General features: G+C 51.0%; 2 protein-coding genes across 9 annotated transcripts in view; one reads left to right on the top strand and one right to left on the bottom strand.

The window, feature by feature from the left end:
- The window catches only part of MSH5 (mutS homolog 5), a 20,509-nt gene extending 12,497 nt beyond the window's left edge, over window positions 1-8,012 (bottom strand). For 3 of the 8 annotated variants that reach the window (XM_059938396.1, XM_059938402.1, XM_059938401.1), the window contains exons 1-9: window positions 4,552-4,601; window positions 3,992-4,142; window positions 3,585-3,708; window positions 3,047-3,127; window positions 2,799-2,861; window positions 1,972-2,093; window positions 1,676-1,785; window positions 1,382-1,417; window positions 975-1,057 (exon numbers count right to left, since the gene is read on the bottom strand). In XM_059938396.1, the coding sequence (XP_059794379.1) occupies window positions 975-1,057; window positions 1,382-1,417; window positions 1,676-1,785; window positions 1,972-2,093; window positions 2,799-2,861; window positions 3,047-3,127; window positions 3,585-3,708; window positions 3,992-4,129 (757 nt within the window). In that variant the 5' untranslated portion in view covers window positions 4,130-4,142; window positions 4,552-4,601. The other 5 variants (XM_059938400.1, XM_059938398.1, XM_059938399.1 and 2 more) reach the window with 5 other exon arrangements.
- Window positions 7,900-12,922, top strand: CLIC1 (chloride intracellular channel 1). Its single transcript, XM_059938408.1, has 6 exons — window positions 7,900-8,142; window positions 10,240-10,349; window positions 10,543-10,668; window positions 10,816-10,922; window positions 11,385-11,566; window positions 12,531-12,922. Exons 1-6 carry the CDS (start codon window positions 8,104-8,106, stop codon window positions 12,690-12,692), a joined length of 726 nt encoding a protein of 241 aa, XP_059794391.1. The 5' UTR covers window positions 7,900-8,103; the 3' UTR covers window positions 12,693-12,922.
- Window positions 12,923-13,004: the final 82 nt, after the last annotated feature.

Below are 13,004 nucleotides of genomic sequence, written 5' to 3'. Positions count from 1 at the left end.
GGGCGTTCCCCAGATACAGGACACAAAGGCAGCCAAAGCCAGAGTGTGGCCACAAGTCTGAGCCGGGATTACCTTACATGGGCTTGGGGGAGGGAATGGGCACTCACAGGAACACTCAGCCAGAAAAATATGCAGAGCAGGCATAGTTAGACTCACAAAAAGCCCAACACATACACGTAAACATTAGACACAACCCACTGAGAACCACAGTGAAACCATGTGGTTACTTGGGGTGATGTCCCCAATACACCCTAAAGCCTGAAACAACTATAAGAGATAAAGACTCTATGCAAAGCAAACATAGGAGTTATGCAGTTACATAACTCTCCTCTATACATAGGGCCTCCCAAAGACCCTAGACAGGTACACCACTAGTAGGAATATTCATACAAACCCAAGGAATAAACATGGAATTGGTAAAGTAAGAAATGATACTCAAATGACACTGGACAATTATACTGGACAAGGTTTCGGGAAGATGCCCAAACTGAGGGAGAGTACAAAGAGGATAATAAAGCTGGATTGGGACTTCCCTGGTGGTGCAGTGGTTAAGAATCCGCCTGCCAATGCAGGGGACACGGGTTTGAGCCCTGATCTGGAAAGATCCCACATGCCGCAGAGCAACTAAGCCCGTGCTCCACAACTACTGAGCTTGCACTATAGAACCCGCGAGCCACAACTACTGAAGCCCCCGTGCCTAGAGCCCGTGCTCCGCAACAAGAGAAGCCACCGCAATGAGAATCCTGCACCCAGCAATGAAGAGTGGCAACTAGAGAAAGCCCGAGTGCAGCAACGAAGACCCAACGCAGCCAAAAATTAAAAAATTAAGAAAAAAAAAAAGAAGCTGGATTGGAGCAGAAGAGACAGCTGGCAATGGGATGAAGTGGAAAGAGAGGGGCTGGGATACATCTTTGGAGGCAGCTGCTTTTCTGGCAGGCCTGTGTAGTTTGGGATGAGGGAGGGGGCACACCTACCAAAGAGGCTGAGCCCCTCCTTGAGTCCACTGGCCACTTTGTACACTGAGGGGTGAGGCTCACTCTTAAATATCTGCAGAACACTATCAGGGAGAAATTAGAGTAATTTGTATTTTAAAAGGCAATTGAGAAAATGGAATGGGGATTGGGAACACCTCCTGAGATCAAGTCTTGATGTAAGGTTTGTCCCTCACTGCTCTCTGCCTCAGTTTCTCCCTTTAGAAAAGGAGGGTGACACCTTTGTGCTTTTCTTCTTCTCTCCCCTCACCCCTCTTCTCTTTCCTTCAGGGAGAGAGCTCTTAATAGCCCCAGGATTAAAGAAATTGGAGCCCCGTTAAGGATTATTAGAGCATTAAGCTTAATCCTTCTCCCTCCCCAAAGATGACAGCTTGCCTCCATCTCCTTACCTGTAAGTGTCTTGATCTATGCTCACCAGATGGGTCCTGAGGACAGAAAACAAGCAGAAAGGAAGGCGGCTGGGGTATGAGAGGTATGAGTTCATTCTTAAGTTATACTCGCTTAGCTCTCCTTCAAGAGTACTGTCTCAGTTTTCTCCCCAGAGCTCCACACCCTCTCAGGAGCTCCTGTGTGTCCTAGAGCACTTTACCAGATGGGTCACTGCCAACGCCCCCCATCCCATCTTACTTTCCAGGCCTCCCAATCCCACCTTACTTTGGTTGAGGTTAGGGTAAATGACCTACAACACAAATTTCTTAAAGCCTAGGATGGGGACGCTGACGTTATAGTCTTCCAGTTCAACCCCGATTCTTCTTCGACCCATGAACTTCAGCAGCCCTCCAAGTGCTCGAACCTAGGAGGGGATCAGTAGTGGAGGTGGGGTAAATCCCAACGTCTTGGAAGCTGGACGACACCAGGGAAAACCACTATTTTCCAGGGCTGGGCTAGTATCTCCCAGGACTCAAACCTAGTCTCCAGGTGCTTATGCCTTTCTCTAACCTGCTGCAGCCCAGCCCTTATCTTGCAGGACCCATCTCACCGTGAGGAGGCAGTCAAAGGGGATGATGGAGGAGAGGAAGAGGATTTTCTCAGTGGCAGTCATGGAGTCTGGGATGAAGGAGTAGTTTCCAGAAAGGAGGCGCTGTTTGCTTATCTCCAGGCCTATTTTGAGGGAAGGGAGGGAAAGATCTTATAGCCCGATTCTTCACCTTATTTTAAGAATGAGAAAACAGAAGCAAGAGAGATGATGTGGCTTGCCAAATTCACACAGGCAGTTAATGTAAGGCTGAGACAAGAACCAAATTTTCAGACTCTTTATTCTACATATACTATAAAGAAGTTTGGCTGGGAACATAAACTGAGAAAGATAAATGGCTCAGGAGAGTAAGATATCTGTCTGGAATTGGGGATTTGGGGTCAAAAAAATCACATTAACAGAGGAACTAATAACATGAATGCCCCAACATCTAATTTAGGATAGAACATTCCCTGTCCTTTTTGCAAAACCTGGGAAGGTTATGGAAGTGTCTTCTAGATGAACGAGGTCACTGAGGCAGTGCCTTTTTTTTTTTTTTTTAAGGGGCAAATGGCTTTGGCTTAAACGGGAAAATGCCAACAATCAAAGCTGACCAAAAAGTGTTACTACTCCGTCTTCTCACGGAAGGCCCTCATCCCTAGACAAGCCTAAGCTGCAGGTTATTAAAGGGTAGGGATTAGGAGAGATCGTGGGGAGACTGGTCATGGGGCTTGAAGAACACAAAGGTTTAGAATGAGATAGGGCTGAGGGGAGACCTCTGATGATGAAGGTGGAGTTAGGAGAAAGAAAACTGGGATGGGGGATTGGGCAAAGCAAAAGGGAGGAGATACCAAAATCCACACTTGGCAAATATATGATTTCAGGTCTCTTAGGCTCTCTGTGCTCTTGGGAGGCTGTGAGGGAGGCAAAGAAAGGGCCATCAGTCTGTACATCTCAGTCCTTCTGCCGCTGTTCCACCTTCCCTCTCACCCAATTCTGGTCTCCTGGCTGTAGCTCCCCACAAGACCCTTTAGTCTCCTGGAACATTCCATAATTTAGTCCTTCCCCATTTTCCCTCTCTCCCTTACTCAGTCCTTACCAAGCTTCCCCAGAAACCGAGTCATATTCTCATCCTGTTTGGCGCTCGTGACAACAGACTGGGGATGGATTTCATCCAGAACTTGGAATGAGAATGGAGACCAAATGAGTTCAAGGATCTTTATCTTTTGACTAAGAGGGAACCTGTAGCCCTCCCCTTGCTATCTCCCTTCACCCCTCAGAAACTTATTTCCTCCCTCTAAGAGTAGGGAGTGCCCACCACATTGGGAGCATAAGTCGGAGTCAGACATGAGATTAGAAAAGGAAAGAGTAGTAAGGCTGATGGGGTGGTGGGAGGGAAGAGGGGTGCCCAGGAGATTATCACTAGACTGTAAACCCTTAAAGGACAGACATGACTGATTTGCCCAGGACTGTATCTCCAGCTCCTGGTACATTTGTGAATAATGAGATGAATTCCTAAAAACAACAAAGGGGGCCTCTAGAAGTCAACCTATAAAAATAGATTGAGTCAGGTAAGGACCTACGAGTGAAATACACTTCTAATCCCAGAGTAGAGGAATTCCTAGTTTTGTCCTCACCTCTCTGGAGCAGCCTGAGGCTCTCGTGGTCTGGGGCATCTGGCATAAAGTAGATGGTGGAGTCACTAGTGTCATAGTAGGCAATGCCCAGGTATCCTGAGTTCCACAGCACACACAGATGAATCTGTCCGGCAAGGAAGAAAGGAAACTAATATTTGAACCACTCGTTAAGTGCAGGGTTGAGGCATGCCTTATTTAATTTAAATTATTTTATCAACTCTCTGAGATAGGCATCGTCACCCCCATTCAGTTAACGTGAAACCGACATTCAGCGGAGGGAAGTGACTGGCCCAGCTCTTCTTCCCAGCCCCTTTATAATCTAACAATCAGACGTTCCAATCAACTCCCTGCTCTCCAGATTCGAGCTCTCGCTCCTCCGACATCGCCTCTCCGCCCCGCCCCCAGACCTCCGCGGGCTCCTCCTCTTCCTCCTCCTCGGCCTCCCGGGGGTCCGGCACTGGGGCCGGGCTAGGGAAGCTGGCCGAGGCCTCCCCAGGTGCCGGTCCCTGCGGCGTCCTGCCTGGGGTCGCTCCTACGGAGGCCATGGCCTTGGAGGCTCTGTGGATGAAGAAAATGAAGGCGGTTCAGGAGCGAGATCTCACCCGCGAGGAGGCGGGGGTAGCGGGGCGCGCAGAAATGCAACTCCACTGAGAACTAATGGGAGAGGGCTGAGGGGCAGGGCTGCTAGGGCCTTCCAGAGCTGTGGTCACAGGTGCAGGGCATCTGGAGGGGCGACTTCTCGGGTATTTCACTAAAGTACAGACTGTAGAAAACACCACTCGCCCCACCCTCATTCCTGTCACGCGGAGGTTGTATTTGGAGACGGTCTGAGGGTCCTGTGGGACAAGTTTTGCACGCCTCCTCTCTCTGCCCCTGCCAACCAAGCCCCCAAGATCACAGCCTCACGCTCTTGACTTCCCCACCCAGTTGCGGACAGCTCGCGGCGTTTTCCCGCCTTTTCAGTCACCTGGGTCGCGACGTGCGCGAGACCGCGTCACTAAGTGTCGCGGGCCTCCGGGAGGGTGCGCCGACGCGAGGGCGGGGTGCGCGCGCACACGCCCCGCCTTCTTAGCCGCTATTGGTCGAAGAGACCCGGATCCTGCCTAGAGATCCAACAGAGCGAGAGGGAGGAGGGGACCGCAGAGAAGGGTGGACGATGATTGGCCTATTCGCATATGGGGCGGTGCCAGAAGTTCAAACTTCCCGCCCTCTGCTGTTGCCTAGCAACCGGGCCTCTGGCCCTTGATTGACATGGGGTGGAGCCTGTGAGAAGGTCATTAGCAGAGCTAGACTCCGAGACCCCGGAACGGGTCTAGGGGCGTTGGGTAATCTGGAGAGGAGGCCGACCTTAAAGGAACAGAGGCGCGTTTTTTTTGGTTTTTTGTTTTGTTTTTGTTTTTGTTTTTTCTGGAGAGTGGAGATAAGCAACAGTAATTCAACCTATGCCAACAATTCTAACTTAATATTTATAATGAGCTTAGAACAGTGCCTGGCAAACATAGTAAGAGCTACGTGAGTGTTTTAAATAAGCGGAAATAAGAAGCGAGACTCCTATCTCAGCCCACCTTTGCCTGTTTCCTGGGTGCAGAGTATGATCACTCCCATAGGGACACCACAGGGCCTAATTAATAATTTCAGCGCCCCAAGAGAAGTTGGAAGCATTCGAATTTCACCAAGTTCTGGCAGAGAGAAGCAGACCTGCTAAAAAACACCTACACCCCTACTGAAACGTGCCCCTACCCCTGCACACACACAGACACACACACACACACACACACACACCTCTAAGGACAGAAGGGTGTCATTCATTCATTCTGGGCCAGGTGGTGGACTCAAAACAGGGAACATAATTAAATCCCTACTCCATGAGCCTAATTTTTGAGTGTGTGTGTCTGAGGGGAGGAGAAGCAAGGAGATAGTGAAGGAGAAAGAAATAAACAATCATATACTTTTAAAAACATCTCTTAAAATACATCTTCACCCCCAGCTTTGTTCTGGGTACTCTGAGATGCGGAGATCCCACCCAAGAGCTTAGGAAAGATGGTAACCTGGCTCTGCTAACCAATGATTGGAAAATCCCCTCTAGTGAGAAAGGTGGGGGAGTGAGTTAAGGGCTAGGTTAATGGTTACCCCTGGCAAATTGTTTAGCAACGGGGCTATGGAAACCTGGAGGAGGCCAGGTGACAGCTCTAAGAAGTGTTGGGGAGGGACACACGTTCCGATCTGGGGTGGGAAGAGATTAGGGACTGGTTTACCAACCTGAGGAAGGGGAGGGAGTGGAAAGAGAAGCCTGGGGAAGAAGAAGGGAGATACTGAGATAGGAGAAAAGCAGGGGCAAGGAGATTGAGATGGGAGGGAAACTTCTCTGATGCAGGATTTGGGGGTATAGCCCCTGGCTTCAAACCCATGCGGCACTGATGGATGGTACCAGGAGAGGGCAGCGTTACCTGTTGTTACCTGAGAAGTTAAGGAGAAATACTTTGTGGGTAGCCATGCCAGCTAGCCAAAGTCAATATTGATCAAGGCAGCTCTAGCTATAAAAGCTGTAGGGAAAGAGAGGCAGGGGAGAAGCTGCCAAACCTGTTTGAGCTCAGGGCTGGCCCCATTTGCCTGAATCTTCTCCCAGAAGGGAGATTTTTGTGGGGCAGATTCTCTGGTGGACATGGACCAGCTGGAGCAGAAAAGGACCCTGGGAAGTAGCACTGCTTTGACCTCCCTTCCTCAGATGGAAGGGGTCATGTGTGCAGATTTTGAGGGTCACCCTGGAGGAGATTCCCCCCCAACAAACACATACTCGTTGAATCATTCTACATCCTTATCGGATGTTACAATTCAAGAGAGCAAACACCAAATATATCCCCTCTCTGAGGAGAACAGAGAAAGGCCTTTCTCCATGGAGGAGAAAACCCACAGAAGAGGAAGCATGAGAGGAAACCGCTAACTGCTGGTTCCAGCACCTCTCTTCACTCCACCCCCTCCTCCCCCAACTCTCTCTCTTTCTTTAAGTTTCAAGCCCTGTTTTGCTCCTATGTCCTTGCATTCCACCATGATTTTCTGAAACTGTAGGTGTCCTGTTAGACAGAGGGTGGTGAGGAAGAAAGGGATGGCTGGATAGGAGATTCAGATGTGGAGGCTGGCATATGTCCAGTTTGGAGGACATATTTTTGGGCTATTTTTCAGCAGATCATAAAGTGTTTGATAGAACCTCCAAAATCAAGGTTATTGGGGAGGGAGGGAGAGAACTCTTCTTCCTCTGTCCTCCCTACTTATTTATTTATTTATTTTGGGCTGCATTGGGTCTTCATTGCTGTGCCCGGGCTTCTCATTGCGGTGGCTTCTCTTGTTGCGTAGCACGGGCTCTAGGCACGCAGGCTTCAGTAGTTGTGGCACGTGGGCTCAGGATCCTCCAGGACCAGGCCTCGAACCCGTGTCCCCTGCATTGGCAGGCAGATTCTTAACCACTGCGCCACCAGGGAAGCCCCCTCCCTTCTTCTTTATTTAGTCCTTAGTCCTTCTAAGGACTCCACTCACCCTATTCTGTCTGATCTTCACTTTTTTCCCCCATGATAGGACCAGCTACCACCAGCCCCTAGCATCGGTGCAGCTCTACTCTGGGGCCACAATAACCCCATGCTTCCACCCCATCTCCAAGGCAACCCATCAGTGATAAAAGGGCAAGGGGCACAGGAAAGGGCCCCAGACGGGGGGACAGAAGTAGAAGCATTAAAGCTGACCGGGCTATGGAGCAGGAGAGTACCTCTGCCAGTGATGAGGCCCCTTGGCTCAGCTTCCTGTTTCCCCAGCACAAGGCCTGGTTATCTCCTTTCCCCACCCCTACCCTACCTCTCACCGCTCTCTTCCCCCAACCCCAGCTTCCACTTGCAAGTCCCTCTCCTGGGCCACAGTCCTAGCAACCCAGAATTTGGACTGGAGTCCCGAGGGAACTTGGAGAAAGTAATAAAGGACCACCTTTCCCTTCTATAATTCCCTTTCTGGGCCCTCAGGGACGTGCTCAAGCAGTCGGTGTCAGATTTCTTGTGTGAGGGTTGAGTGGGAGTGTCCTCTGATTAATGAAGCAGGGAAACTGAGGCAGAAAAAAGTCCTTTGTTCAAGGAGACTGGCAGGGACAAAAGAAGTTTCCCAGGATTCCATCTCCCCAACACCCCCTTCCCCATCATCTGGGAGACCTGAGGCTCACCCTTCCGGGCCCACTCCCTAGGTCGTCGAGTTCCGCCCCCGCGCCTGTCCCCTCCGCAGGTTCAGGGCGGGGCGGTCTGTGAGTCAGCTCCCAGATCCAGCCCGGGAGGGGGTAGAGCTAGATCCGCTGGGTGTGGAGTACGCTGGACTGGTCGAGAGGCCGCGTCTGGAGTGATCGGGTCTGATCGGGCTCTTGCTGCGCTGCAGGGCGAGTAGTCCTAGGTCTGGGGGAGAGTATCTTTTCTGTGAGACCGCCTTCTCCCTGGCCCCGCCCCCTCCCAGTTCCCTCAGAGACGGCCGCTTCCTGGTCCCCGTCGCAACCATGGCCGAAGAACAACCGCAGGTCGAATTGTTCGTGAAGGTAAGAACACCTTCTCCCTCCTAGGCCCCCCTCTGAGTTCCTGGAAGGCAACTCTCACTTTTCCCCAGCTCCAGCCTTAACTTCCTAATCCCTTTCCTCTTTGATCCCCACCCCCAAACCCACGTGCAGTCTTTAGGGCGTGTGTGGCAGGGGCCTGGGGTGGTGGTGGCCGGGGTTTGGGAAGGGAAGACAATTGATGTGTGCGCGGGTAATGAGAAATCTAGGCTCAACCCTGAAAAGTTTGTAGAAGTGCAAGTTACCAGCAGCCTGAAGGACAGGAAAGTAGAGAAAAGGGAGGGTTCCCAGGAGCTGAGAAGATTTTGACGGGAGTGGGTGTGGGGGGACAGCTGATAGGAGGAATGAGAGAGAAGGCGGCAGCAGGAAACCTACAGGCTTTGGGTGGGACAGAGGGAGACATCCGGCCCTACAAGAAGATCAGAGGGTGAGGAGCATAGTGGGGGAGACTTGGATGGGGGGGGGGGTGTCGGGGAGGGGGAGGTTTCAAGGAAGAGGGTGTGGTCCGGAGGCCTGGGAGTGGGACCAGGTGAAATGGGAAGAATTGGTGGGGTGGAAGGAGACAGGAGAGTGGGAGTGGAGTTCCAGAAGCTGGCTCAGAGAGGTGATGGGGTCGAGAACGAGTGTCCTGAGGACTTGGAGAAGCGAGAGAAAGGATGGTGGCGAGGAGATGAGAGTTGAACTGTGGCTACCACGAGGGTAGATGGGGAGAGAGAACAGAAGGAGGAGGAGAGCTGGGTTAGGGCGTTTAGGGTTTGGGGGTTATAGAAACAGAAGAAAAAGAGTTGCCCCAGCACTGTCCCCTCGGGTGTGGATGAGGAGAGGTGGTCCCAAGGCATTTGCATATCGAAACCGCAGGCTGCTGTTTCTGACCCGCTCCCTTCCCCACTAGCACTGCATTCTCTCCCCTCTCTGGACCTCTTCTCTGTGCCCCTCCCTCCCTTTAGCGACCTCCCCCTCCGTCGGTAACTCCCGGTTCACACATTCTCCCCACCCTTCACTTTCCTGCCTCCTTTCTCTCCACTTCCCCGCTTTTGTTCATCTAGCCTTTGTGTGTTCCAGCCCGTTTCTCCCTCTCCTTTATGCTGGGGCTTCTCCGGTAGCCATTCCCTCTCCCTCAGCCGTGCCTGGGTCGACCCCCTTAGGTGTGGTCCCCACCTCACTCTCACACTTGCCTCAGGGGCTATTTTTATTTTTACTCCTGGGTGAGACTGCGCTACAGAGATTCCAGCCCTGGGTCCTGTGTGAGGAAGATTATCTGGAGCCAGGGGACTTGTCCTGGGAAACCCCAGCCGTGCCCAGGGAAGAGGGAGGTGGCCTTTGCTGCCCAGGCCTCAGCCTCACAGGTCCCTGCCCCCACTGCTTGCCAGGAAGGAAGCTGCTGAGACCGGAGACACAGTGAGATGAATCACCCTCAGCTAACGGGGAGGTGTCCTTTGGGGGATGAGGTCACTACTTGCCGATTAGAGGGCAGCCCCCCTCCGCAAGGCCCTCCACATCTCTAGGGCGAGGCTCTGAGCCCCTTGACTCTCCACCCAGTTGCTTGGGTAGAGGTATAGAGAACCAGAACTCCTGCTTCCAAACCCTGCCCCACCTCTCCTGTTCTCAGGCTCTACTCCATTCAGGAATCCAGGCCTCTAGCCCACAACTCTAGCCTCACCAAAGTCCCTCTCTAGGTGTTATTTCATGGGTCGATGTGAGAATTAAATGAGTTTTTGTATGTAAAGTGCTTAGAATAGTACAGAGAAAACTAACTACACCACCATTAGTCTTCCCTCTCTAGGGTCCAAATCCTCCAAATTCTCCAAAGCCCATTCCCTCTGCCTACCTCCATCTGTCCTCAACTCTCTGGGGAACCAGAAGCCTACCTTTGCAGAAGATATTCTCACTGATCCACCTTAGGTTTGACCCAGACCCCAGGATGGAGAGCCCAGTTCTGGAGGGGTGCTTTTAGCGGTGAGACTGAGTATGTGTCGTGACTAGGCAGAAACCAGCTGGGTCTGGGAGTAGGAGATGCAGAGAATGGCCTGGGGATGAGTGGGGTGCACCAGGCCTAACCTTGGGCTGGGGGTTGCTTTCCAGGCTGGCAGTGATGGGGCCAAGATCGGGAACTGCCCCTTCTCCCAGAGACTGTTCATGGTGCTCTGGCTCAAGGGAGTCACCTTCAATGTCACCACTGTTGACACCAAGAGGTAGGCGCCCTTCTGTTCCTCTAAACTCCCTTGTGCACACACACATGCACACTTACACACTCACCTACCTGAGTCCTTCCATCCTGAACTGTTTTCCCCTCCATCCGGAGCCCCTTTCCCACATCTCTCCATCTCTCCTTTCTGGGTCTCCCTAACCCCCTTTTCCTGTCCTAATGCCTGGTCTCTCCTCCAGGCGGACTGAGACGGTACAGAAGCTGTGCCCAGGAGGGCAGCTCCCGTTCCTGCTGTACGGCACTGAAGTGCACACAGACACCAACAAGATTGAGGAATTTCTGGAGGCGGTGCTGTGCCCTCCCAGGTATAGGGGAACTTGGAAAGGGGAGTAGGGGAACTGGGAGAGAGAGGTTGAAGAAATGAAAAACAGAGATGGTGGTGGGGCTGGGGCAGGGGAGCTGAGGTTCCTCCTCGGAAGATATCTTATCCTGTTTGTCCCATTGGCTTCCAGGTACCCCAAGCTGGCAGCTCTGAACCCTGAATCCAACACAGCTGGGCTGGACATATTTGCCAAATTCTCTGCCTACATCAAGAATTCAAACCCAGCTCTCAATGATAGTGAGTCTTGTGGGTTGGAGGCCTGGGTCTTAGGAGGAATAGAAAAGATCCAGGGATTAGGGGCACCTGGACATTCAGATACCAGGGAGATGGAGCAGATGTTGGCAAATCTTACTTCAATTTAAAAAAATAAAAAAGAGAGAGAGAGAGAGACTCTAGATCCAGATGACCTGAGTACAAATTCTAGTAGCTGTGTGACTTTGGGGAATTCATTTAGCTTCTCTGTAAATCCATTTCCAGATCTATAAAATGAGGATAACAATACCTACTTCATGGGTTGATGTGAGAATTAAATGAGTTTTTGTGTGTAAATTGCTTAGAATAGCACAGAGAAAATGAATTACATTAGTGTTAGCTATTATTATTTTGGACTGGCCTCACCATTAGTGTTCACCCCCTCATGGGCCTTTTTGGACTATGTCAGTCTTCTGATGTTCTTACCAACTCCCTTCTCTTGCACAGACCTGGAGAAGGGACTCCTGAAAGCCCTGAAAGTTTTAGACAATTACTTGACATCCCCCCTCCCAGATGAAGTAGATGAGACCAGCGCTGAGGATGAGGGCATCTCTCAGAGGAAGTTTCTGGATGGCAATGAGCTCACTCTGGCTGACTGCAACCTGTTGCCAAAGCTCCACATAGTACAGGTGAGTGGTCATTGTGGGAGGAGAGGGTGGTCGCTGGGATGGCTCTTTAAGGGGCTCCCACGCAGGCTTCCCATGACAATCACTCCAAAGGTGGTTTCTTTCTTGGGGTGGTTTTTAATAGCAGACACCACCCCATTCCTTCTCTGCTGTCTTTGCTGGCAAGACCACTACTTGAGAGAATTACATTCCACGATGCAAGGTGTGGGTGCAAACAGACTGGCCTAGGGTAACACATCCCAGTATTACTTTCAAGAATGCTCTTCCTGTCTCTATCATTGCCAAATCCCCAGATCAGAGAGCAGGCTTTTCCTAAAATCAAAGTTTTAAGTCTATAGCTTCAGTCTCCACTTCCTCTTGTGGAAGATGAAAACTGCTGGTTCCCATGTGTTTGTCATAGTTCAAAGCTATGGTTTAGTTTCTGAAACGTGGGCCCAGTGTCAGTCTGCTGCAGAACTGTGTACTAAAAATCTCTGTACTAGGCACTGAAAGACAAGATATGTAGTGATTGGTCCTTGCCCTCAAAGGATCTGAAATCTAGCTGAGAAGATAAAACATTCACATGATTAATAATAACATGATTAAAAGCCAAATGAAAAGTAGAAAGAGTTGCTGTGGAAATTCAAGAGGAGAATTTTATGGTTTGTGAATTATATTTCAAAATCAAGAGGGGAAAACTAGCACCATGGACTGGGGTGGCCTGAAAAGCGGCTGGTTATAAATGGCCAGGATTTCAGTAAGTGGAGAGGAAGGGTGAAGGCCTTACAAGATAGTGAGGAGTTAAGAAAGATGATTGAAGATGATTCATATGGGAGATAAGAATCATAGGAAGAGAAACCAGATAGTGGACCTACTCGAATGCCTGGATTTTATCATGAGGCCTTGGGATAAGGGAAAGACCAAGAGCATGGCAGCCAATGTGTCTTCCCTGAAGCTAACCTACTGGTTCTCCTCTACCCACCCCTAGGTGGTATGTAAGAAGTACCGAGGATTCTCCATTCCGGATGTGTTTCGGGGAGTGCATCGGTACCTGCGCAATGCCTATGCTCGGGAAGAGTTTGCCTCCACCTGTCCAGATGATGAGGAGATCGAGCTGGCCTATGAGCAAGTGGCCAAGGCCCTCAAATAAGCCCTTCCTGGAGCTCCCTCGCCCCCCTCCATTTTCTCCACAAAGGCCCTGGGTGGTTTCCACATGGTTACCCAATGGACACACTCCAAAATGGCCAGTGGGCATAGAATCCTGGAGCACCTGTGCAGGGCTTGCTGGGGGGATGAGGAGAAAGGATGGGGGATCTGGGTGAGATTTTTACTATGGGGTGGGTAGGACAACGTATTTCAGTAATAAAGTACAGAATGAAAGTCTAGTGCTTTGGGACTTCCCTGGTGGCACAGTGGTTAAGAATCCACCTGGCAATGCAGGGGACATGGGTTCGAGCCTTGG

Source organism: Balaenoptera ricei, chromosome 11 (genome assembly GCF_028023285.1).
Source record: "Balaenoptera ricei isolate mBalRic1 chromosome 11, mBalRic1.hap2, whole genome shotgun sequence".
NCBI lineage: Eukaryota > Metazoa > Chordata > Mammalia > Artiodactyla > Balaenopteridae > Balaenoptera > Balaenoptera ricei.
Note: the sequence above shows the minus strand (reverse complement) of the source record. Positions and strands in the feature narration are given on the sequence as shown.